Source organism: Phyllostomus hastatus, unplaced genomic scaffold, assembly GCF_019186645.2.
Source record: "Phyllostomus hastatus isolate PE091 unplaced genomic scaffold, TTU_PhHast_1.1 phas_scaffold_255, whole genome shotgun sequence".
In the NCBI taxonomy this organism is placed as follows: Eukaryota; Metazoa; Chordata; class Mammalia; order Chiroptera; family Phyllostomidae; genus Phyllostomus; species Phyllostomus hastatus.
The window spans coordinates 837,405-864,188 of NW_025334019.1; the positions used below are offsets into that span (position 1 = coordinate 837,405).

At 37.1% G+C, this 26,784-nt stretch overlaps 1 protein-coding gene across 1 annotated transcript in view; it reads left to right on the forward strand.

Moving 5' to 3' along the window:
• The window catches only part of F8 (coagulation factor VIII), a 191,239-nt gene that overhangs the window by 130,144 nt on the left and 34,311 nt on the right, over positions 1 to 26,784 (forward strand). Inside the window, exons 15-22 of the mRNA XM_045817369.1 lie at positions 11,660 to 11,813; positions 13,572 to 13,784; positions 14,073 to 14,301; positions 14,512 to 14,694; positions 16,169 to 16,285; positions 17,032 to 17,103; positions 18,194 to 18,279; positions 23,428 to 23,583. Coding sequence (XP_045673325.1) covers positions 11,660 to 11,813; positions 13,572 to 13,784; positions 14,073 to 14,301; positions 14,512 to 14,694; positions 16,169 to 16,285; positions 17,032 to 17,103; positions 18,194 to 18,279; positions 23,428 to 23,583 — 1,210 coding nt within the window. The remainder of the gene's footprint in view (positions 1 to 11,659; positions 11,814 to 13,571; positions 13,785 to 14,072; positions 14,302 to 14,511; positions 14,695 to 16,168; positions 16,286 to 17,031; positions 17,104 to 18,193; positions 18,280 to 23,427; positions 23,584 to 26,784) is intronic.

The window sequence follows — 26,784 nt, forward strand, 5'->3', positions numbered from 1 at the left end:
TATTTTGCCTTCCATTTTAATTGAGAGCTTCATGGGGTAGAGTAGACTTGGTTGCAGGCCTTTGGTTTTCATTACTTGGAATACTTCTTGCCATTCTCTCCTGGATTGTAGTGTGTTTGTTGGTAAATCAGCTGCTAGCCTTATCAGAGCTTCTTTGTATGTTACTTCTTGTTTCTCCTGTGTTGCTTTTAAAATTCTCTCTTTGTCTTTAAAACTTGGCATTTTAATTCTGATGTGTCTTGGAGTAGGCCTCTTTGGGTTAATCTTGATTTCCTCTGTGCTTCCTGAACTTGCATGGTTTTTCCCCTCTCCAGATTCAGAAACTTTTCTGTCACTATTTTTTCAAACAAATTTTATATCCCTTGCTCCTTTTCTTCTCCTTCTGGTATTACTATGATACGAATGTTGTTGCATTTCATGTTGTCTTGCAGTTCTCTTAAGCTATTTTCATATTTTTTAGTCTTTTTTTCATGTGTCTGCTCTACCTTGGTATTTCTTTCTACCGTGTCTTCCAGCTCACTAATTCAGTCCTCTGCTTCATCCAGCCTGCTTGTAATTATTTCTAGTGTGTTTTTCATTTCAGAAATTGTATTCTTCATTTCTTCCTGGTTCTTGTTTATAGTTTCTATGTCTTTTTTCATACTGTTGTAATTCTCACTCAGTTCCTTGTGGTTGTCTGTGAGTTCCTTGAGCATCCTTATAACCATTCTTTTGAATTCTATATCTGATAGTTTTCTTGCCTCCATTTCATTTAGCTCTTTTAGTGGGGAATCTTCCATTCCTTTCAATTGCAGGTTATTTCTTTGTCTCCCCGTTTTAGGTGAGTCTTTTTGTTTGTTGTTGTTGTTGTTGTTGTTGTTGTTGTTGTTGTTTTCTATGATTCCTGATGCTCTGCTTTGCTAGCTGTCTTCATAGAGTGAACTTCTATGGTAGGAGTTCTGTGGGACTCAGTGGTGTGGTCTCTTTGATCTGCTTGGCTGGATGCTCTAGGGTTGCCCTTTCTTCTTTGTGCAGGCTCTCTTGTAGTTGGGTTTTACCTGTTGGTGGCTCCTTTGTTGATGGGTTCTCTCCTCCAATGGGTTTACTAGTACTCACAACTCCAACCTTATCTTGTATGTGATCAAGGCTAGGTAAAGGTGAAATGGATTAAGACAGCAAGAGAGTATTTTATGGAATTTAACGTACCAACAAGTAGAAAACAGGAGATCCTTTGGAGAAGTACAACAATAACCATGATATTTCACCAAACTAGCCATGTTTTATAAAAGGTTAAAAAAAGACAAGACTCTTATTAGAGGGGAAAAAGAATGTGAGATGACTCCAGAAAGCAGAGTGCTAGTGCAAGGTTAGATGATGGGATATAGTGAGAATAAGGGATAGAAATTTGACTTAGTGGTAAGAGAATAAAGTTAACCAAACAGTAATAAAGCTCAGGAAGATAGTGAAATGAACCAAGACCAGGGAAGAGTACTGTGTGGGAATTGAAACAACAATAATATGATAAGAAATATATGATCTGAATAAAAAGAATAAAAAGTAAAAGACCAAGAGTAGTGTGTTATTGGAATACAAGTGAAATGAAGGAAGAGAAATTAAAGTGAATTATGAAAGGAAGAACAAAGAAAACCAGTCAAACAATAATATCAGACAAAACAAAGAACACTAAACAGAAGGAAGAGAAATTTAAAATATAAAATAATAATAACAAAAATAAAAGTAAAAAATAAAATGCAAATTCTGTAGGATAGCAAAGTGAATTTTGTCTCAGTTGCTAGTGTTAGCCTTCTGATCTCTCTCTGGATCAGTCTTTGGTCCTTTCACAGCTCCAGGTCTTATTGTCTTACACTTGGAAGAAAAAAAAAACACCTACAGACTTTAAGTCTTCTAAGTGGGTTCTGCTGATCTTCCTGGATGCTGAAGGCAGAGGGAGGCAGGGCTCTGATTTTTTTTTCCTTTCTTGTGCTTCTGTGTTGGGGGCTCAGTCTGGGCCATAATATTCACAGGTGTCCAATTTCCAGCCAAAGCCCTGAGAACACTGCACGGTCCCCACTGTCCATACATGACAGGCCAGCACCTTTAATCCACCTCGTTGAGCCACCCTTTGTTTAGCCCATGAGGTGCACCAAGTGGGAGCAACTGGCACCCCTCCTCCCTCTTTGCTGGCCTGGGTACTGCACAAACACAAAGTCCCTTCAGGGCAGTTTAGTTCTCCTAATAAATTAAGTCTCTCTGGGGCCTGCCACTCCTCTGAGCCTCTGCTTACCCACTTTGATCAGTTGGTGAGGCACTCTGATTTGGAATAATTGAGCCCCTCCTCCTCCCTCTTTTCTGGCCTCATCACAAGGTGGGATAGTTCCTTGCCTAGCAGCTGAGAGCTTTTTTTTTTTTTAACAAACTCCCCTTGGTTGTGGCTGACAGTTCTTAACAAGCTCTTGGCTTTTCACACATCCCAATTCTCTAACCAATCCTGAGACTGTCTGGGTCAGGGTCAGTTGTGGCCCAATTCTTCTCCCATATACAGGTGTCACCTGGCTCCCTGATTTCTCTGGTACTGTCCCAGCCAGCAACCACAGTCCCAGCTGGGAAATACTGCCTCTGTGGGTCTCCCACCAAGTCTTTATTCACCCAGTGACTCCAAGCATTCAGGTCTCTCCTGGTATGGGACTGGCTTCTCTGCTCTGGGAGGGAAGGGAGCTATGAAGCTACAATCACTAATCCAGCTCTCCTCCAAAGCTCCTGCTGCATCCATGGTCCCTGGCATTGCAACTGTGGTCTGCAGCAGCCACGTTCTCTGGCATAAGTCCCAGGAACCTTCCTGTGGGCCTACCCAATCTCCTTACTGTCTGTTTTTAAATGTCCTCTGCAATATTTGGCTTCCAAACTTCATATAAGCTGGGATTTGTGGGCTGTTAACTCTGTTCTTCGGAAGATCAGCTAGGTGTCCCAGTTCGGTTCACAAGCAATGAGTTCAGCTCCCACCTACCTCACTGCCATCTTCCACCCCCTGGTTGTTTATTGTTTTTAAATTGGTTGTTTTCCTTCTTTTGTTTATACAAGGAAACCAAGTGTCTGTACCTATGCCTCCATCTTGGCCGGAGCTCCCTAAAATCAGTATTTTTTTTACGGAAACAACTAAAAATTTAACAGAAATTTGAGACCCATTAAAACAAGTTTTAATGGAAGAAAGACATATGTAATAAAATTATACCAAAAAAGAGCTTATAAGTGAGGTAGGGGTAAATAGAATTGAAGTATTCTAATGCCCTTATATTTATTGTTCAGAACAGTAAAAATTGATTTAAAATGTTTGGGAGTGATAAATATGTTCATTATATTGATTATTATGATGGGTTTGTAACTGTGTACATCTGTAAAAATCCCATCAAATTGTGCACTTTAAATATATGCAGTTAGTTGTATGTTTTTTCTCCCACCCTTGTAGTTAGTTGTATTTTAATTACATCCTGATAAGGCTTGAAATCTTTTTTTAAAGATATTGATTACATGAAGATGCATGTTACAATTTCTAAGGTAAGCACTAAAATAATAGACATCAAGTTTGAAACTTTTTGGAGTAAAGGAAAAATGAAATGATATAAAATAATTAATAAAAAATTTCAAGAGAGGGAGAAAAATCCATGGAATAGGAAAAAGAAGATGGTAGGTACTAATCTATATGTATTAGAAATAATATTAATTATAAATGAACTAAATAATCCAGTTAAAAGAGTAGTATATCTGACATTGAAACAAAATATAAGTAGATACTGTTTCTAAGCTACAGATCTAAAACATAAAAGTATAAAAAGTTGAAATGAAGATAATGGGAAATGGCATGACATTTAAATGTTAATCAAAAGAAAGCTAGTGTGACTTCTGCTTCTGGGTGGAGAATAGGTAACAGAAAGCCAACAATCCTGCTGCAACAACTCTAAAAACTAGAATTTTAAATCCATATCTTAAATAATCATGGGAAGCTGTGGAACAATAGGAATGAGGCAAACTAAAATTTAAGTGGGGAAGGTAGAAGGGGCTGCCTAGTTGAGGTGATGAACACTAGATGTTTTCTTTCTTGGTGGCCTTTGCAAAAAATTCTTAATGCTGAGAGAACAGACTTTCTAAACTCTCAATCAAAAGTCTGGTAGGGCCATGCCTTAAAAACAGCAATAAACCAGAGGTGAATTGAGTTGTCCACAGCCAGAACAACACTGAGCTACTGTGCACACATGTACATCAGACTGCCCCAGAAAAAACCCACTCCTTTGGATCAGAAGACCCATCAGGCACCATATGCACGTGCTCTGACTACAATCAACCTGCCAAAACCATCTGGCACACAGTCTACACAGAGGCCACTTTTCAAGATTGGGAAAGATAGCTAGTTATCTAACTCATAGGAACAAACACTGACAGTCAAACAAAATGGGAAGACGTAAGAATATTCCCCAAATGAAAACAAAACAAAACAAAAAACAGAGAAAAGCTCTAATGAAATGGAGGTAAGTAATCTGCCTGATAAAGAATTCAAAAAAATAGTCATAATTATGCTCAACAAACTTGAGAGTTGAATAGAGGAATCAGAGAGAACTTCAACAAGAGTTAGGAAATATAATAAATACCAGTCATATATGAAGAATACAATAATGAAAATGAGATACATTAGAAGGAATCCATAGCAGATTAGTTAATACAGAATAGATTAGTGACCTGGAAGACAGAATAGTGGCAATCACCTAACCACAAGAGCAAAAATGAAAAAAGGAATTTTTAAAAATAAAGATAATATAAGGGACCTCTGGGACAACATGAAATGCTCTAACAATCACAATATAAGAATTTTAGAAGAAGAAGAAAGAAAGGAGCAGAAAGTATATTTGAAGAAGTAATACTGAAACTTTCTTAATCTGGGGAGGCAAACAGATGTTCAGGTCCAGGAAACACAGAGAGTTCCAAACAAGATGAACCCAAAGAGGTTCACACCTCTTGTAATTAAAATGGCAAAAGTTAAAGATAAAGAGACAGTCTTGAAGGTAGCAGTAATGAAACAACAGGTAACATACAAGGGGAACCCCATAAGGCTATTAGCTGATTTGTCAGCAGCAACTCTATAGACCATAAGGGAGTGGTAGGAAAGATTTAAAGTGCTGAAAGAAAGAAACCTACAATGTAGAGTACTCTATCGGGCAAGGTTATCATTCAGAAATGAAAGGGAGATAAAGATTTTACCAGACCAGCAAAAACCAAAAGAGTTCACCACCACTAAGCCAACTTTACAAAAAATGTTAAAGGGTCTTATTTAGGCAGAAAGAAAGGGCATAACTATAAATAAGAAAATACAGGAAAGGAAAAAACCTCACTCTTAAAGGCAAATATGTAATAAACACAGTAAATCAGCCACTTAAAATACCAATATGAAAGTTAAAATACAAAAGTAGCAAAGTTAACTATAACTATAATAAATAGGGAATGCACAAAACAGAAAGATATAAAATATGATGTCACAAACATAAAGCATGGAGGGGGAGTAAAAATATAGTGCTTTTACAATGCATTTGAACTAAATGACTATCAGCTTAAAATAGACTGATATATATACAGATGGATAGGTATGAACCTCATGGTAACCACAAATCAAAACTTTGTGGTGTCTACAATAGACACATCTAAAATAGGACTCAGATTGAAAGTCAACTTTAAAGCAAAGTTTCTAGAGATAAAATGGAAATGTTATAATAATAAAAAGGTAAATTTAATAGTCAGATATAACATTCTAAAATTTGTATTAACCTAATAACATAGCTTCAACATATATAAAGCAAAACTTGGCATAGTTAAATATAGAAATAGGTAAATTCACAATCATACTTAGAGATAACTCATTTAAAGAACCCAAACATCAGTAAGAACACAGAAGGTTTGAACATGATTAATGGAGCATACCCAACAACTGCAGGTTTAACATTTTTTCAAGTTCACATGGGACATTTAATAAGTAGACCATATGCTGTGCCACAAAACAAGCAATTTTATGAATTGAAAACATGAAATATATTCTCTAATAAATTAAACATTAAATCAGTTAGAATGTTAACTAGAAATTAAGCAACACACTTCTAATAATGTGTTTGTCAAAGCAGATATATTTTTAACCAAATGAAAATGTAAATATCATGTATTAAAACATGTGATATGTAGCTAAAGCAGTGCATAGAGAGAAATCTTGAAGCGGAAAGAACAACATTGTCAGATATCAGGAGTTATTGTAAAGCTATAGTAATTAATAAAATGTGATATTGATATAAGAATACACAAATATGTCAATGTAATCTCTGAATTGCAAGGTTAATTTAACATTTTTAAAATCATTATAATTTGAAAATTGAACCTGCAGTAAGATAGAAGCCTATAGACTTCCAGCCAAGATGGAGGCATAGGTGGACACACTGTGCCTCCTCGCACAACTAAAATTAAGGACAACAAATTTTAGAAATAAAAGAACAACCACAACCAGAACAGACAGAAAATTGAACTGTACAGAAGTCCCAACAACCATTTATCCAGACAGGTAAGAGGGACAGAGTCGGTGGCTGGCGGAGCGGGTTCGAGGCAGGAAAAAGCGGTGGCTGGCAGACTTGGGCAAGCAGGGTGCAGGCAGCGGCTAGCAGACCCCAGTGGCAGACCCTGGGCATGGGTGTGGGGAGGCAATGAGCAGACCCAGTGAGGTGAACAAGGTAACTGGCTGTCCGCAGTCACACATTCGCGTGCAGATAAACCAGGTGAAAACAGCAGCAAGACAAACCACGCAACCCAGGGCCCCAGCGCCGGGAAATAAAGCCTAAAAGCACTGATTGAAAACACGTGTGGAGGTTGAGGTGCCGGGAGAGACTCCCAGCCACACAAGACAGTTCGTTGGAGAGACCCACAGGGTCCTAGAATGTACACAAGCCCACCCACCTGGAAACCAGCACCAGAAGGGCCCAATTAGCTTGTGGGAAGCAGCAGAGTGGACTGAAATCTGACAGAGAGAGCGGAGCAAACGCCATTGTTCCCTCTCTGATCTCGCCCCCACACACAGCGTCACAACCCAGCTACCTGGGTTACCCTGCCTGGGTGAACACCCAAGACTCCGCCCCTCATACGTAACAGGAGCAACCAGGACCCTCCCCCCCAAAAAAATGGCTCAAACAGAAGAACAAATCAAAGCCTCAGAGCCAATACTTTTAAGCAACCAAGAGATAGCCAGATGCACAGTTCAAAGCACTGGTGATCAGGATGCTCACAGAATTGGTTGATTTTGGTTGCAAATTAATGAAAAAATGAAGACTACACTAAGTGAAATGGAGAAAAATGCACAGGAAACCAATAGTGATGGAAAGAAAACTGGGTCCCAAATCAATGCAGCGGACCAGAAGGAAGAAAAAAACACACAATCAGAAAAAAAAATGAAGAAACAAGAATTCAAAAAATGAGGAGAGGCTTAGGAACCTCCAGGACATCTTTAAATGTTCCAACATCTGAATTCTAGGGGTACCAGAAGGAGAAGAGGAAGAGAAACAAGTGGAAAAGTTATCTGGCCAAATAATAAAGGAAAACTTCCCCAATTTGGCAAAGGAAATAGACTTCCAGGAGGTCCAGGAAGTTCAGAGAGTCCCAAATAAGTTGGACCCAAGGAGGAACACACCAAGGTACATCATAATTACATTACCCAAGATTAAAATGAAGGAGAGCATTCTAAAAGCAGCAAGAGATAAGGAGACAGTCACCTACAAAGGAGTTCCCATCAGACTGTCAGCTGATTTCTCAAAAGAGACCATACAGGCAAGAAGGGGCTGGAAAGAAGTATTCCAGGTCATGAAAGGCAAGGACCTCCATCCAAGATTGCTCTATTCAGCAAAGCTTTCATTTTGAATGGAAGGGCAGATCAAGTGCTTCTCAGATATGGTCAAGTTAAAGAGGTTCATCATCACCAAGCACTTATTATATGAAATGTTAAAGGGACTTATCTAAGAAGAAGAAGATAAAAACTATGAACAGTAAAAAAAAAAACAGCAAACTCACAGTTATTACAACCACATCTAAAACAAAAGCAAACTAAGAAAACAACTAGAACAGGAACAAAATCACAAAAATAGAGATCACATGGACAGACAGCAGCAGGGGAGTGGGAGGAGGAGAGAGGGGGAAAAGGTACAGAGAATAAGTAGCATAGACGGTAGGGAGAAAATAGACGGGGGGAGGTTAAGAATAGTATAGGAAATGTAGAAGCTAAAGAACTTATAACACATGGACATGAACAAGGGGAGAATGTGGGTTGGAGGGGGTATTCAGGGGTAGGGGAGTGAAGGGGGAAATGAGACAACTGTAATAGCATAATCAATAAAATATATTAAAATAATAATAAAATAAAATTATAATTTGTCATATTAACAAGATAAAGTAGAAAAAACATATAACCCTCTCATTTCATGAAAAGAGTGCTTAAAATTTAGTATCCACACATGATTTTAAAACTTTTAGCAAATTAGAATAGAAAGGAATTCCCTTATTCTGAGAAACAGTATCTACAAAAATCTACACCAAGCATCGTATTTAATACTGATCCACTGAAAGCTCTCTTTTGGAGGTTAGGAACCCTTCTTTATCATCACTTCTATTGAGTACTGTACTGCAGGTGCTAACCAACACACTAAAGCAATAAAAAGTTATAAAAGGTATAAAGGTTGGAAAGGAGGAAACAAAATAGTCCTAAGTTACAGATGATATGAATTGTATACATAGAAAAAAATTTAAATATCTACATGTAAATTATTAGAATTAACTAAGAAGGTTAGCAGGTTTGTGGAATGCAAAATCAATATACAAAAGATAATTATATATCTATATAATAGCCACAGACAGGTAGAAAATAAAATTAACAGCACATCCCATTTACAATGGAATAAAATAGTCACAAGTACCTAGAAATAAGTATAACCAATTTTCTCAAGACCTCTATGAAAAAAAATGAAAATTTAATAAGAAACTTTAAAGAAGAGTTAAAAGCCAAGGTGTGCCATGTACATGAACTGAAAAATGCAATATTTTGAAAATGTAAATTATCCCCAAACTCATCTATAGATTCCATACAACCCAAATGAAAATCTCAACAAGTCATTTTTCTTATAGAACTCAATAGGCTGATTTTAAAACACAAAGGGCCAAGAATTGCCAAGACCCTCTTGAAAAAGAAGAACAAAGTGGGAGGAATTGCTGTATAACATATTGAAACTTGATTTATAGCAAAGATGTTATAGAATAGCAGCTTTCAATAAAAGTTGCTGGAAAATTTTGATACCCACATGGAAAAAACATTAAGTTGGATGTCTAACTCACATCAAACACAAAAATCCACTCACATTGGTTTACAAGTCTAAATGTAAACTTAAAACTAAAAGTCTCTTAGATGAAAAAAAGTATCTTAATAACATCAGAATTGGGGAATAAAGAGAATTGGCATCAAGATTCAAAGAACAGTGACCAGGAAGGATTTTTGATAAGTATCACCACATTAAAATTATGAACTTATGCTCATCAAAAGATAAGAAAATAGCATTTAAAAATTGGTCACAGAATAGGAGTTATTTGCAGCATAAATAGCCAACAAAAGACTCATATCAACAATAAAATGACAACAAACTCACAACTATCAATAGATGAATCTAAAAGAAAAGAAAAACAATGAAAACAAAAACTAAGCCAACAAGTAGAACAGGAACAGAATTAGAGAAATAGACATCACATGGAGGGATTTCAATGGGGAGGGGGAGGGGAGGAATAGGGGGACAAAGGTACAGGGAAGAAGTATAATTAGTAGGCATAAAATAGATGGGGAAAAATAAAAAATTGTATAGGAAACAGAGGACTCAAAGAACTTATATGTACAACCCATGGACATGAGCTAAGAGGTGAGAACGCTGGAGGGTTAGTGGGGAAAGGCGGAAGGAAGATAAAGGGGGAGAAATTGGGAAAATTGCAATAGCATAGTAAAAAAATTTTTAAAATAAAATAAAGACTACATGCAGTACTCCTTCAAATCAATAAGAAAAAAAGCAGATTATCCCATAGAAAAATTGGCAAAAAAAAAAAAACAAAAACCCTGCAAACAAGCTTGGATAGACATTCCACAAAAGAGGAAATCCTGTGGCTACTACTCATAAGGAAAGATGCTCAACTTTATTATTAATCATGGAAATGCAAAATAAAACAGCAGATACAATGCTATGCAGCCACCAGAATGGCCAAAATGTAAAAACACAGTTAATACCAAGTGTTTGTGAAGATTTGAGTCAAATTGAACTCATACATTGCTGATAAAAATGGAAAATGGTGCAAAAGCTTTGGAAAACTGTGGTATTATAAAAAAGCTGAACATAGCATACTCAGCTATTTCACTCCAAGATATGTGCCCAGTGGAAATGCATATATATGTTCAGCAAAATACACTTATAAGAAGGTTCATGGCAGGACTTTGAGTAAACACCAAAAATTAGAAACAACTCCAATGTCCATGACTGTGGTATATTCACACAATGGAATACTATACCACAATGGGAATGAACAAACTATAGCTACACACAATGTACATGAATCTCACAACCACAATGCTGAATGAAAAAATCCAGAACCAAAGGATGTATACAATATAGTTTCACTTACTTCAAAAACAGGCAAAACTAAACTATATTCTTAGGGATGTATACATAAATAGTACAATTTTGAAGAAAAGCAAAGAAATAATTATCATAAACATTAAAATGGTGGTTACCTTTAGTGGGAAGGGAAAGAATGTGATTGGAAAGGTACACAGAGTGAGTCTTCTGGGTTGCTGGCAATATTCTTAATCTAGATGATGGTTGCATTTTTGTACCAAAAGTATTTGTTTTATGCAGCTTCTTTTGCAGTTTTAGTTCACAATTTTAACAGAATTTTTTAAGTAAAGAAAGTAGATCCAAAGACAGAACCCTAGAGCTCTCTTATATTTAGAGTGTGTTTATAAACGCTACATCCATTCAATACTCAAGACTTTTTGAGCACCTACCTTATACCACGCACTTGGTTCAGGTACTTGGAATATGGCAGTGGGCAGAACAGAGAAAAACCCCTGATTTGATGGAACTTACATACTAGTGAAGCCTAGAAAGAATGTGTCAAGGAGGATGAAGTGAATAACTACTCAAATGTTTCTTAGATGGAGATAAGATGAGGACATAACAAAATTGGCTATTCACTTTGATAAGTCACTCACATGATTTGGATACCACCTAAATATGGATGAGCTTCATCTAGACCTCTTTTGTGAATTCCCACTCTCTGTATATTTGCCAGTTTAATACACATAGATGTCCTGTTTGTCCAAAACTGTAAACCCCAACCTAGTCCTCAACTAGGGTTCTTCATCTCAGCGAATCGCATCACCATCCACCCATTTGCCCAAATCAGAAAATTAAAAGTTATCTTTAATCCCTCTTTTTCCCCTCCCTTCCTCTTTACACTTCCAATTTATAATCAGTGCTTCTAACTGTATCTCACATATAGAGAAAGCAAGAATGTGAAGTGTTTCTACATACCTAACCCACGAGGATATTACTTTTCCTCTGTTTTTGTTTTTGTTTTTCTTCAGGGCTCAGAATGGAAATATCCCTCAGTTCAAGAAGGTGGTTTTCCAGGAATTTACTGATGGCTCTTTCACTCAGCCCTTATATCGTGGAGAACTAAATCAACACTTGGGACTCCTGGGTCCATGTATAAGAGCAGAAGTACAAGACAATATCATGGTGAGCTGAGGACAATGGAATCACAAAAAAATTAACCCTGTACATTTTTGTCTCTGATTATAAAAATAATGTATTCTCACTTTTGAAAATCTTTAATATAGAAATAAATAAATTGAAAAATAATCTCACAATTACCGTTTTGCTATATGTTCATATCTTTTTTCCAAAGTATTCTTCTATTTGTGTATTCAGAATTATACAATGTATAATTCTACTACATTTTTACTAAATGTATGTCATAAACATTTCTTATGTCATTTAAAAACACTGCCTAAGTATCTTTTCAAGTGAAGACATAATAGTTTACTACATGAATTGATGATCTACTTAACTATTTACTTTGAATAGATACTTTTTTTCACTATTTAAATAATGCTGCGATCACAACTCTTTCCCCAGGATAAAATTCTAAAAATACAATGTACTCAATACATGAACATTTTAAGACTCTTGTACTGAATTATCTGTTAATGTCCTTTTCACATTTGACATTTTTGGAGGGAGTGCTTTCCTTATTAATTTATATTACCTCATATATAGATCATTGATTTATTAATGATCATTGATCATTTTAATGAATAGTAATTTTCCATGTTTGTTTCTCTTAACTTTATATGTAGTGGGGTTTTTTAAAGGATTTATTTATTTATTTTTAGAGGGAGGGGAAGGGAGGGGGGGAGAGAAACATCAATATGTGGTTGCCTCTCACGTGCCCCCTACTGGGGACCTGGCCCACAACCCAGGCATGTGCCCTGACTGGGAATCAAACTAGTGACCCCTTTCTTCATAGTCTGATGCTCAATCCACTGAGCCACACCAGCCAGGTATATGTAATGGTTTTTAAATTAAAATAGGTTTTTATATTTTAGGAAGTAACCTATAAATCTTTCCTTTATGACACTTTCATAGCTTGTATGTTTATAAAAATCCTTCCCTACACAGAAATTTGATTTCTTAAAATCACCTGTACATTCTTGTACTTTCTTTTATGGTTTAATTTCTTAACATTTAACTTTTAAATCCGTTAGTAATTTCTGTAGACTTAGAAGTTATTTTGGTGCATTGTAAGAGCCAAAGGTCAAAGTAGTTTTATTTTTCCCCAAAAAATAGTCATTCATTGTCCCAGTTGATTTACATTAAGGATATAGAAGGATCTAAAATTATGGGATTGTGAGTGAATTTTTTCTGCTTTGATTTTTATTTTACATTTCATATGGCCTATGAAACATGTCATTTTTTCAAATCTGAAAACTAGTCTTTTAAAAGATTTTATGCATTCATTTTGGAATTTTTAAAAAGATTTTATTTACTTATAGAGAGAGGGGAAGGAAGGGAGAAAGAGAGGGGGAGAAACATTGATGTGTGAGAGATGTCTCTCTAGTGCTCAATCCACTGAGCCATACCAGCCAGGGGTCATTCTGGAGTTTGTCATGAAGAACCTTAACCTAATATCAAGTCCTGAGATTATGGTCTCTTAAACCCCCTAAAGTGATATTTTCTCTTTTACTTTGGGATTGCATTTTAGTATTTAGGATTTTCTCCTTTGTAACATTGAGTGCATGTCTTAAAATTTTTTTAATCCAAAAATTCTTCATAGTTTCCTTTATAGAGCTTTAAGTTTGGGTTCTAACAACATCCATCCTATGTACCACTTCCTCTGGATATTAAAATATGGATAAAGCACAAAATAGATATTACTATTAGGGATATAAACACTAAAATGCTTGCATTCTTTTTTTTATATTTTTTGTTCTGCAGGTAACTTTCAAAAACCAGGCCTCTCGTCCCTACTCCTTTTATTCTAGCCTTATTTCTTATGAGGAAGATCAGAGGCGAGGAGAAGAACCTAGAAAAAAGTTTGTCAAGCCTAATGAAACCCAAAGTTACTTTTGGAAAGTGCAACATCATATGGCACCCACTAAAAATGAGTTTGACTGCAAAGCTTGGGCTTATTTTTCTGATGTTGATCTGGTAAGCAGATCTGCATTGTGCTGGCCACTTTCTGGTTTAGAAGAAACAGTTTTTGCAATATTTGCTAAGAATTTTGGTATTTATCCTAAGCATAATGGGAAGCTTTGAATAGGGGAGGTCGCATCAAATTTGTATTTTAGAAATACTATTCTGGAATATACCGAGGAGGATGAATTATTCTATGAGAAACTGAAGAGTAGGTTGGAGGAGCATAAAAGATGATGCAAATCTGCTCTGGTTCATAGGTGAGAGAGCTTCTACTCATGTGGTTGATGTCTTCCCTCTCAGGAAAAAGATATGCACTCAGGCTTGATTGGACCTCTTCTGATCTGCCGCACTAACACGCTGAACCCTGCTCATGGGAGACAAGTGACAGTGCAAGAATTTGTTCTGTTTTTCACTATTTTTGATGAGACCAAAAGCTGGTACTTCACTGAAAACATGGAAAGGAACTGCAGGGCTCCCTGCAATATCCAGATGGAGGACCCCACTTTTAAAGAAAATTATCGTTTCCATGGTACTATATCCCACACCCAAATATTACTGACTGTGAAATGCAGCATGCACTATGACAAATGAGCCTCGAGTCTGAGGCTTGGACATTGCATGAATTGAGAGTATGTGTATGGGAGTGGAATCCTCCTAGAAATCAATATTTTTGAGTGGAGTGGAGGAAAAGAAACTTCTACAACAGATTTTAACAGCCTTCTATGTTTTCCTTCTTCAGCAATCAATGGCTATGTGATGGATACTCTACCTGGGTTAGTAATGGCTCAGGATCAAAGGATTCGATGGTATCTGCTCAGTATGGGCAGCAGTGAAAACATCCATTCTATTCATTTCAGTGGACATGTATTCACTGTACGGAAAAAAGAGGAGTATAAAATGGCAGTCTACAACCTCTATCCGGGTATGAGCTACTTTGTGCTCTTTCTTCTACCTACTCTACTTGTTGAGTATTTACTTGAAATGGTCTAGGGCACCCAGGATATGATCAGTGAACAAACCAGACAAATGTCCTGTTCTTGGGCAACTTACTTTTTCAACTAACTTTACCCTACAGAGAAATAATAAATAAGTTAGCAAATGAACATGAAAACTTCAGATACAGATAATGTGCTATAAAGTAAATAGAACACAATAAATGAATAATGTCATAGCACTTCCTAGGAAAAAGGGGATTTTTTTTCCATCTCAAATCTCACAGAGCACCAGTAATTATCCAAGGAGTGATTTGTTTATGACTATTACCAATACATTGATTAAAGCACTACTTACAATGTTGATCAAAACACAACTTCATTTTAGTTCTCCACTGTCCCTTTAAAACAAATTTAGTAGTGGGAACAAACTTGACCTATTTCTGTGTAAAACTTCTGTTAATACCAGTGACTTTTCTGCCCACTCTTATCTTAAGTAATAAGCAGTCCTGTGGTCACTTTACATCACAAATATAGTTCATCAGAAATTACAATGTTCACTCTAAGATATTTATAAAATTTCTGAACTTGATTTAACTTGAGTCTCTCCTCACCTAATTTGAGCCTGCACAAAGCTAGAAGCCTGCATTGGAGAAGGGAGGCACAGTTGAGTCCTCTGTTTCTCTTACCTGTGCTTATTGTGCTTCCCCCAACTCCTTGCTGGCTGCTGCTTTGACCTACAGCATGCAAAGGGTCAAGGTAAAGGATAGGATAGATGCTATTTACTTATAACTAGCACCATTGTTGTAAGCAAGCTTCACGCTTTGCACACCTGGCAGATTTTTTTTTTTACTTTTTATTTTTTTCTTTTCTTTTTTTTAATTTTTAATTTTTGTTGTTGTTCAAGTACTGTCTCATCTTCTTGCAGACAACTTTCAGGGGCTCTTCAGAGACTCCCTTTTGGGACCCTCTCTCATGAAATCCCTTTGACCTGGCTGTTTCCACCTTTATTCCAAGTGGTTGGCCATTCATTTCTCAGACCCTCAGCATTTACTTCCAACTTTCTGCTGCTAGGGTTACTTTAGCCCTCAAGTCAGCCTTAGTAAACTAGATCTGGGAGGACCTCTCTGATTTTTCTTTCCCAAGGAGCCTGAATCTGGTCAATGAGAAATAAACCTGTGGCTCTGAAAAACCCTAAGGGAACAGGCCTAATGAAGTAGCTTCCACCTATCCCTATCACCAAAGCATTCTATTGCCATCTCTCCTATTTCCCAGGGTGGGGGGCTGTCAGAACTGTCTCTAGTGTCTCCAACTATGTGGGTCAGACAGCAAGCACTTTGGGTTTCAAGGGTCCAATAGTGATGGAAATGACTTAGATTTCCATCGATATTCTACATAAGCTAAGTGTCTCGTTCTCATTTCTTTAGTGAAAAGAAATTTTTTTGTTCCTTTTGTTTTTGTTAGGTGTTTTTGAGACAGTGGAAATGCTACCATCCAAAGTTGGAATTTGGAGAATAGAATGCCTTATTGGCGAACACCTACAAGCTGGGATGAGCACTCTTTTTCTGGTGTATAGCAAGCGTGAGTAGCAATGTGGGCAGAAGCTCCCTGCCTACCCAGCCTACATCTACACAGCTTTTCTTCCTCCTAGAATGGTTGCCTTTGTCAAGACATAAGTACAAGTTCAAAGTCATCAAATTTGTAATGAATATTGCTGGTAGAAATAATAAGAGTCTTCAGAGGAGGGCTTGAAGCTTTGAACACTTTGAACCTGATGCTCTAAATACACTGTGGGGCAAAAGTAGGTTTATAGTTGTAAGTACATAAAACAGAGTTTATTCTTACATTATTATTTATTGATTATTGTATTATTTTCCATACAAACAACTATAAACTGACTTTTGCCCCAACCCTCTATTTAACAAATGGGTACTAAAAAATATCTCTTCCTTTTCACAACTTTGTGAAGCTCCAAGATCTCCAAGAGCAAATTTTAGAACTTAATTTTGGTTCAATTATTTAAGATAACTTACAAATATTGCTTGGAAGAGCTTGAGATTTAACCCTAAACAAGTAAGAGAACCACTGGTCTACTTATGTACAGACCCTAGTATCCTCAGCTAAAAAGTGTGAATAGTTCTAGCACTTTCTTGTTGGGATGACTTAAATGAGATTATATAATAAAATATTTTATATAATTTTTGGCACATAGTAAACACTAAAAAAATATGAGCATTTGTAGGTAGTCTTCCATTTTCATTGACTTGCACTTGTGAAGCTCAGTTTTCTGCACTTCTAGCTATTGTGTTTCCCTCATTTGATTACAGAGTGTCAGGCTCCACTGGGAATGGCTTCTGGACGCATTAGAGATTTTCAGATTACAGCTTCAGGACAATATGGTAAATATTATTATTTTCTCTCTAAGAACTGGACTAATAATACCTTTCTTACTTTTGTTAGAGAAATTTAATAACCAATCCATCTCCATCTATTAATTTTACTCTATAGGTGCTTCTCAAATCTGTTTTCTTTTCATTTCCCACTGTGAGCTGTCCTAATTTATGCCACTATCACTTCTTACCTGGGTAAAACCACTGCATCCTTAAATGTCCTGCCTGCCTTCAGTGTTGTACCCTTTGAGTCCATTCTCTTCACTATAACAGGAAGCTACTCTTTTCTATGAATAGTGATAGTTAAACTTCAATAGGATCTATAGAGAGTTCTCAGACACTGTTTTAGAGCAGGGATCAGCAAACTGCAGCCTGCAGGCCAAATCTAGCCAATCACTGGTTTTTGCATGGCCTTCAAGATAAGAACAATTTTTCTATTTTTAAATGATTGGGAAAATACAAAAGAAAACTAATACCTTATGACGTGGAAATTATATAAAATTCAAATGTCAGTATCTATAAATAAAGTCTTATATTGGCATCCAACCACACCCATTCATTTACAATCATATGACTGCTCTCACTGTACACTAGCAGTTACGAAATTATAACAGAGACCAGACACCAGATGATCTGTAAAGTTAACCCCTTTATAGGAAAAATTTTGCCAACCCCTGTTTTACAGGGAAAAAAACTCCTTTGCAAAAGAGGCTTGAGTGTTATACACCAAAATAGCATTATTTTTCTCTGAGTGTAAGGATATTTTTTCTATTTTTATATTTACTTATATTTTATTTTTATTTTCTAATTTTTCCACAATGAAGGTACATTGTGTAGTAAAGATACAATATTTGGTAGTGCTGGTAACACATTCCAGTATCAGCTAATTAGAGATGCTAATGATCAATAAAATTATTAAATTTTAGAAAATAAAAAGGACAAAGACAAGCAAAACACTTAGGTAGTTAGTAATTGATACTACTGTGCTTTATGCCTTTATCTTCTTCACAGCTAGGATTAACCTTTCTCAAGAGACTAATTTTATTCCTGTCTAGAACCTACCCAACTGAATCTAATCTCTCCTCTTTCTTGGGCAAAGGACAGTGGGCTCCAAAGCTGGCCAGACTTCATTATTCTGGATCAATCAATGCCTGGAGCACCAAGGATCCGTTTTCCTGGATCAAGGTCAGAAAATACATCACATATTCCTCTTGCAAGCTCATAGCACTCTATATCTCGTTTATATATTTTAATCAAACTCCAGGTAACAAATGAGGAAGAGCTCAAGAATAGAATTGATCATGTTGATGTGTTTTATTTATGTGCTTTTAATCTTTTACCGGGATTAGAACATCTGAATACTTCTACAACACTGAACTCACCACCTCCCAAGATCATGCATTTGATTATTCAATGTCTCCAACTGCCTAGGTGTCCTATGGTCCTCCTATCTCTTCATTATTTTAGAGAACTGAATTCATCTTCTTCACAAATTCTATACCACCGAGTAATAGAAGACACTTACCAAAGTTAGTCCAATCTTGTAAACTAACATTTCTTCTAGAGCAGCACTGTGCAATAGAAATAAATGCAAACCACATGTGTAATTTTACATTTACCAGTAGACACATTATAAAAGAAACATGTGAAATCATTTTAATAATATGTTTTATTTAATATAACATATGCAAAAATATTATCATGTCAACACGTGATCAGTCAGGAAGTGGTCTCTTCAAGGGCATACATATGGGAATTTCTGGATCCCTTCCATGCCACATGAGAGCTGAGGACAGCTTGGAATCACCAACTCAACCTCTCTGCCTAACCACGAGGGTAGATTCCTTCTAGAGCCCAAACAGGGAAAGGAATAAACTTTTCTGCTTACAGCTTTTCTCTCAATCTGTCTAACATGACTCCCACCTCTGCTACTTACAGCCTGGAGAAGGAATAATGTACACACATTTTACCACCTACTTCCCATAGCTCTATCCACTTCTCATAATGTAGCAACTTTCTTCTTTTCTTAGTTGCCTGAGGACATTCCCCTACATATTTTTTTTCCTTTGTGAGATGGCACCTGCTCTTCTATTTCTCCTGAGGTCAAAATAATAAATAGGAATCAGGAAAAATAAACTGGCTTACCACTAAGCAGACACAAAGAACACATCTTTTAATGCCACATCAACTTCCGGAGAGGCACATCAGCTCATTCTTTTTTGTTTGCTTTGTAGGCACTGCTAATTATGATTCAATTTGAGAAAACTGTTCACTAATCCTAACAAACAAGAAGTTTTGTTTGTTCATGAGGCTGCCAAAACACATGTTCTCACCTTGTATTTCTGTGTTTATCACTCATTCAGCCTTGCATACACCCCTGTGTAGTGGACATTTCAATCTATTTGGCTGCCCTGCATCTATTCTATGAATTTATTTTTTGTAACAGCATCCTCATTTCCATTTGGGGAATTATATTTCCCTCACTGAATATAATCTGATGAGACTAGTAAATTGTCTTTTCCACATCAAAGAACCCTGAGTGATACACTCTGTTAAGATTCTGCTTACTAGATTTGATCCATTGTTCCAGCTTTTCAAGATTCTGTTTCCCAAAGTACTTCCTAATCTTCCCCGTTTCAAATAATTTATTGACTTGATCACTAAACTCTTTTATATTTTAGCAGTCATGATCAAAATATTGAAGTGGCCAGGGCTTCCTTACTATGTTCTTAAAACAAAGCAAGCTATTAAATCCTCACCACAACCTTATGAGGTAGATTTTATTATCATCCTCATTTCAGATAAGGAAGTTGAAGCAAAAAAGTTAAATAACTTGCCCCAAGTCACACAGCCAACAAGTGGCTGAGTCAAATTCAAACCCTGATAGTTGGGCTCCAGAGCCTTATATATTTTTTGGGGGGTGCAAACCATTTTATTGAGGGTTGAAGGGCTGGGAGGACAAGATCCAATGTGCTTGGCCCGGCTGGCATCTCCCCAGCTTCACAGCCACAGAGAAGCCAGAGACTTAATTCATAATAATTGTACTATCCCATTTCCAGAATGCTCCATTTAGGTTGATAACCATCTATTAACTACCACTGTTTGCTTATGGAAATTGAACCAGTTATAAATTTACTTTATTGCATTATCATCCAACCTGTATTAAATCACCTGATCCTTAAGGTGTTTTTTGCCACCTGTCCTACTGAAGTTCACATACATATTTCCTTGATCTGGTAACTTTATAGAATAAAGAAATGTAATAACTAGCCCTGGCATGAGCGCTGGCCTGTGAACTGAAAAGTCACGTGTTCAATTCACGGTCAGGGTACATGCTTGGGTTGTGGGCCAAGTCCCTAGCTGAGAGCATGTGAGAGGCAACCAATCTGAATCTTTCACACATCCATGTTTCTCTCCCTCTGTTTGAGGGAGAGAAAAAATGAAATCTTAAAAAAAGAAGAAATATAATTAGTATGTGTGGTGCCAGGTGGGTACTAGAATTATCAAGGGGACTACTTAATAAATTATATAAATGTCTAACCATTATGCTTTACACCTGAAACTAATATAAAATAATATTGAATGTCAACTGTAACTGAAAAATAAAAAAATTTAAAGCAAAAAAATAAATAAATAAATAAGAAAGAAAAAAATGGTACCAGAGAGCCAGCAGATAAGAAGTTGGTGTTGAAGAGGGTGCTGACAGGAAGAGGAGTTGGGGTAGACATCTATACTAGTGAGAAAGCCTGGCAGGTGCACAAAAGCCAGGCCACCAGGCATAAGAACACTGGACTGGCTTGAGGGGTGTCAGGTGACCAAGACCAGGCAATCAGCAGCAGGCAGTTGGCAAGCTCCATGGAGATATCCCACTGAAATATTTGTATTTGTATGCTATGTGACTCATTACCACCTTGCTTACTTCTTCATAGAGATGTCTCTTACTGTCATATTCAAATACTTGGCTGGATACATAGGTAAAAATATTGAATCTGTAATTGCCAAATTGCTCCAACATTCTGATTATAATGCAGAAGAGGCACAACAAGAAGATGAAGTAGATAAGATTGGCAATTGGCCAAGAATTCATCAGTTACAGAATATAAGTGGAAAAGGGGACTGGCGAGGCTTTATTCAACACGTATTTCTTTAAAGATTTTATTTATTTACTTTTAGAGAGAAGAGAAGGGAGTGAGAAAGAGAGGGAGAGAAACATGCAAGAGGTACATTGATCAGTTACCTCTTACACGTCCACAACTGGGGACCTGGTCCACAACCTAGGCATGTACCCTGACTAGGATCAAACCAATGACCTTTTTTGATTGGCAGGCTGGCACTCAATCCACTGAGCCAGACCAGCTAGGGCTGACAAGTCTTTATTGAAACTACTAGAAGGTACAATAGTCAGTGGTCCAAAAAAGACCTCTCATATGCTACATGAAGAAAAAGTAAAGCCAATTCAACAAAAGCCATGATTTTTGTCCCTGGCATTTTCAGTTGTTTATGCCACAAGACCAAGAGGAAAAATGAAGTGTCTTCAGTTGGAAATACTACCTAATTTGGAAAAAAACAGCACTATAACTTCTGAAGATTTGCTACTCTCTGTCTTGCTACCCTGCCTCATTTTTCTCTGGCACTTATCACTACACAGTGCTGTAAATAAAAACATATATATGGCCCTGGCTGGTGTGGCTCAATGGATTGAGCACCAGCCTGTGAACCAAAGGATCACTGGTTCAATTCCCAGTCAAGACACATGCCTGAGTTGTGGGCCAGGTCCCCAGTAGGGACCATGTGAAAAGCAACCATACATTGATGTTTTTCTCTCTCTCTTTTTCCCTCCCTTCTCCTCTGTCTAAAAATAAATAAAATAAATAAAATCTTTTTTAAAAACATATATATGATAGTCTTTTTCTCTAATTCAAATGTAAGTTCCATGAAGATAGAACTTTTTTCTTGTTCATTGCTATATTCCCAGTACCTAGAACAGTACTTGACAAATAACAAGTACAAAAAATATATTCTTTGGATGGATGGATGGATGGATGGAACTTACAATCAACTGAAGTACACAGTCATTAAGCAACACAGTCATGTACAATCCAATTTGAGTGTGCCAGGCATCTGTAAGAAGTTTCACTTGCTTGTTAAGGCAGTAACTGGAGCCAAAATTCCTGTAGTAGATACCCCCTTTTAATGCCTGCATGGTCCATGCCCTCTTCTTTAAAAACCAATCATTCCACCCTGGCTGGTGTAGCTCAGTGGATTGAGCACTGGCCTACAAACCAAAGGGTTGCTGGTTCGATTCCCAGTCAGGGCACATGCATGGGTTGCGGGCCAGTCCCCACTTGGGGGCGCATGACGGGCAACCACACATTGATATTTCTCTCCCTCTCTCTCCCCTCCCTTCCCCTTTCTCTAAAAAATAAATAAATAAAATCTTAAAACAAAAAACAATCATTCCCTACTACTCTGCCATTTCTCATTAATTTCAAATATTTGCTAAGTAAGCATCAGTATTATAACAAGTGCTATGTTAGGTGATGGTACTAGAGAGAATATAAAAGCTAACGTTTATTGCTTAGTATGTATCAGGCACTGAACTCAGTATATTACATTTATTAACTCTTTAATCCTTCTGGTAACCCTTTGAGATAAACATCATTATTATCTCCACTTTACAGATAAAGAAGTTGAGACACAAAGAGGTTAGGCGACTCAAACAGGTTCAATGCCTTCAGGATCTCAGTCTAACAAGGAAGGCAGATAAGCAAGGAAACTTTTATAATATGGTGCAATAATTTGATGTAATGAAGTTATTATACAAAATGAAGTGGAAAAATACGAGTAGAGCAGCAGAACTAAATTTGTCTCGGTAAGTCAGGAAAGGCTAACAAGGAGAAATGGTTTCTGAACTAACATTTGAAGGAGAGGTAGCAGTTTATCACTGATAGAAATGTTAGGATGGAAGCTGGTGTGGACAGAAGAGAGAAAATTGGCTTTGACTAGGCTGAGGTACAAACAAAGCACTAGGTTATGTGAGTTCATATGTGCAGCACAAAGGATGTAAGTAGAGGAAATGGGGACTGAATTATTTCAAAGTGTTCTGATTTTATAGGAAGTAGGCTGGGAACACAATAAGCACCTTCCTTACTCCTTCCTGTCATATACCCCACGGCTTCACACACACCCTCATTTCAACATTGGTATCTGCTTCAACTGCATACCCAAGGTAATACTGAGCAGATCTGTGTCAATACAGATTCTTCTTAAGCCAATGATTAATTTCAGAAGGTGGGATATACACTTAAAATAAATTGTTGTTTTAATTGGCAGGTGGATTTGTTGGCACCAATGATTATTCACAGCATCATGACCCAGGGTGCCCGACAGAAGTTCTCCAGCCTCTACATCTCTCAGTTTATCATCATGTATAGTCTTGATGGGACTACATGGCAGAGTTATCGTGGGAATTCCACTGGGACCTTAATGGTATGTAATTAGTCCTTTCTTAGAGAATGCATGAATCTTTTAAAGAGCTTTTGATAGATTTCATATATGGGATAAACACTCATAGTATCTACAAACTTAATTCCAAAACAGTTTTCCACATACGCATACTACAAGTGATTATGGATATATGGACAAAAATGATAGTACCAAGGATCTCATAGATAATAGAAATGAAAAGATGCTCTATTGATGGAAATATGTGATTCAGGAATGGGTGGATTGATAAGATTGTGAGTTGCTTATAGATATTCTAAGTCTGAGGTGACAATATGGCAATCAAGTTAAATGTCAAGCAAGCAGTAGATGAGAGGATTGGCTTTAAAGGACAAAAGCATGAATGAAGGTGAACATTTACATCTTCCACACAAAAGGATGGGTGAAATCTTGGGAAATGGTGAATTCTCTAGGGCCCAGCTCAAGACGCTTAATTAAACAGGGCTTAAAACCTTATCATTATCATCTACTCCTCCTTCATTTTCATGTCCCCTAATGAATTGATCCATAAATCCAGAAAATTCTTTCTTTGTAATACCTCTTTTGTCTCTTCTGTTTCATTTATGCTGCTGTTACCATAGCCTGGAACCCCACCACCTCACAAGTGACCTATTACATTACATTCCTAACTAATCTTCTCCTCTTGTCTCTTCTCTAATAAAGCTGCATGTCATTTTAGGGATAATCATCTTATTCTCCTATCTAAAACATTTCAATGTCTCTCTCTTGTCTTCAGAATAAAGTTCAAAGTCCTCAAATGGCCCTGTGCAAGATAACTTCTATTTGGCTGTCTAGATCCATTTTCCTGTTTCCCTACCTTGCTCCTTGTTCTGTGAGCCTTATCTGTGTGAATACATTAACAGGCTACCTTATGCTCTGACTTTTGATTGGGTTTCACTGGAAAGAAATCATAGGAAGCAAAGAAACTAAGATCAGGATATTTATTCTTTTTTTATTTTGAGAATTTTGGTGAGTTTATTTGAGTCAAATTGACAAGAGTTTCTGGGAAGCAAAACCTCAATGCATTGAGAAAATGCTTCACAAAATGGCAATTTTCCACCTTATTTTATACAGTACAATCAAAAGAGGAAGGGGGTTATGTGAAATCCATTGCTGATATATGAGGGAGGTAGGAGAAAGCAAAGCAGGGAAACCTTTGGAACTGGATAAAAAGGTAAAATGATAGACAAGTGTTTTTACACAGGTGGGTAGAGGATAGTTAACAGTCAACAATAAATATGATAACAATAACAGTGAGGAGATTTGTGGTCTCCCACTCTGGCATGATGCTTGTGCCTCAGGGGTGCTTGTACCTCAGGGGTTTGGAAGAAAAGGGAAGTTAAGTTGCCTTGGTTGGTGCGATTGAATGGATTGAGTGCTGGCCAGTGGACTAAAAGGCCACAGGTTCAATTCCCTGTCAGGGCACATGCCTGGGTTTCAGGCAGGTCCCAGTGGGGGGCAAACAAGACACAACCACACATTGATGTTTCTCTCCCTCTCTTTCTCCTTCCCTTCCTCTCTCTAAAAATAAATAAAATCATTTTAAAAAAGAAAGAAAAGGAAGTTACCTGACATTCCAAAGATATGTTATCCTAGATGAAAAGAGATTACAGACAGGTTCAATTAAAGTAAAGATTGACTTTTTGTCCCAGGAGATTTGCGCCTAGGACAATGACTGCCCACCATGACCTGCATTTAGTTAATAAGTTTTAATTTCAGACCATCCTTTATGGTTACTTTAGGTCTCTGAGTTCGTAAGAGGTCATGCAGGCCTCCCCTGAATTTGTCAGGTTTAGTATGTGGCCTCTTTTTCATCCACACTTCCCCCTTTTGGTCATAAATCAATCCGAAGGATGCATTGATGACCAACTTCTTGGTTGGATAGTGAGGTCCCACTGTGCTAGGAAGCCTCAGAGTCAGCATTTGTTTTGCTGAATGATGGACCATTGGGGGTGGGGCAAGATTTTAACCTTGGCTGGAATTCTAGGCTGAATTTTTTCTCCAAAGTGAAAGATAGGTAAATGGCAGGTAGTCAGGTCTTATGGGCTTTATTAAGAAAAACATTCTGGATCATTTCTTTTTTAATTTAATCTTTATTGTACCTTTTACGTTACCTTTTAGTCCCCTTATATGCCATTCCCCCCAGCAATCACCACACTGTTGTCCATGTCCATGAGTCCTTTTTCTTTTTGTTCAATCCCTCCACCCACTAACCTCCTCTACCCTAGCTGTCATCCTGTTTTCCATCTATGAGTCTGTCCTCATTTTCCTTGTTAGTTCAGTTTGTTCATTAGATTCCACATATGAGTGAAATCATATGGTATTTGTCTTTCTCTGACTAGCTTATTAGCATAATGTTCTCCAGGTCCATCCATACTGTTGCAAAGGGTAAAAATGTGTGTTTTTTTTTGTTTTTGTTTTTGTTTTTTTTAATAGCCAGGCAGTATTCCATTGTATAGATGTCCAATAGTTGTTTTATACACTCATCTACTGATAGACACTTGGGCTGCTTCCATATCTTGGTGATCTTGAATAACTGCAATGAACACAGGAGTGCTTATATTCTTTCGAATTAGTATTTTGAGTTCCTTCAGATATATTCCCAGAAGTGGGATCACTGGGTCAAAAGGCAGATCCATTTTTAACTTTTTGAGGTATCCCCATACTGCTTTCCATAGTGGCTGCACCAGTTTGCATTCCCGCCAACAGTGCAAAAGTGTTCCCTTTTCTCCACATCCTCACCAGCACTTGTTTGTTCTGAATCATTTCTAGCCTAGGAGCTATCACAATCCTGGCTTTGATGCTTTTCTCACTTTTCTATATTTTACATCTTGTATAGTTTGAGTGCACACCATACATCTTTTCAGTTTTCATAATTTGACCATGAGATAGGATTCTATTTACTATGGCCCATTTACTTCCCATTGGAAGCACTCAGATGCTGTTATTAATTTGATTTCCAATAGTTGTACAATCAGAAGATGTAACCTAAAGTTTTAATCAGGACCACAGCTGTAAAAACACAATGCTTCAGTTTACAATTACCATCTAAAAAATTCCAGAGGCCAGGAGAACAAAAGAGTTTTGTAAATAAATGTTTCTGTGTGGCTCAGTAGCAGTTATAGACGGCCATGTTTTTATAGTCACTTCAGCTTCTATCTCAAATAATATAGTTAGTAGTCTTTG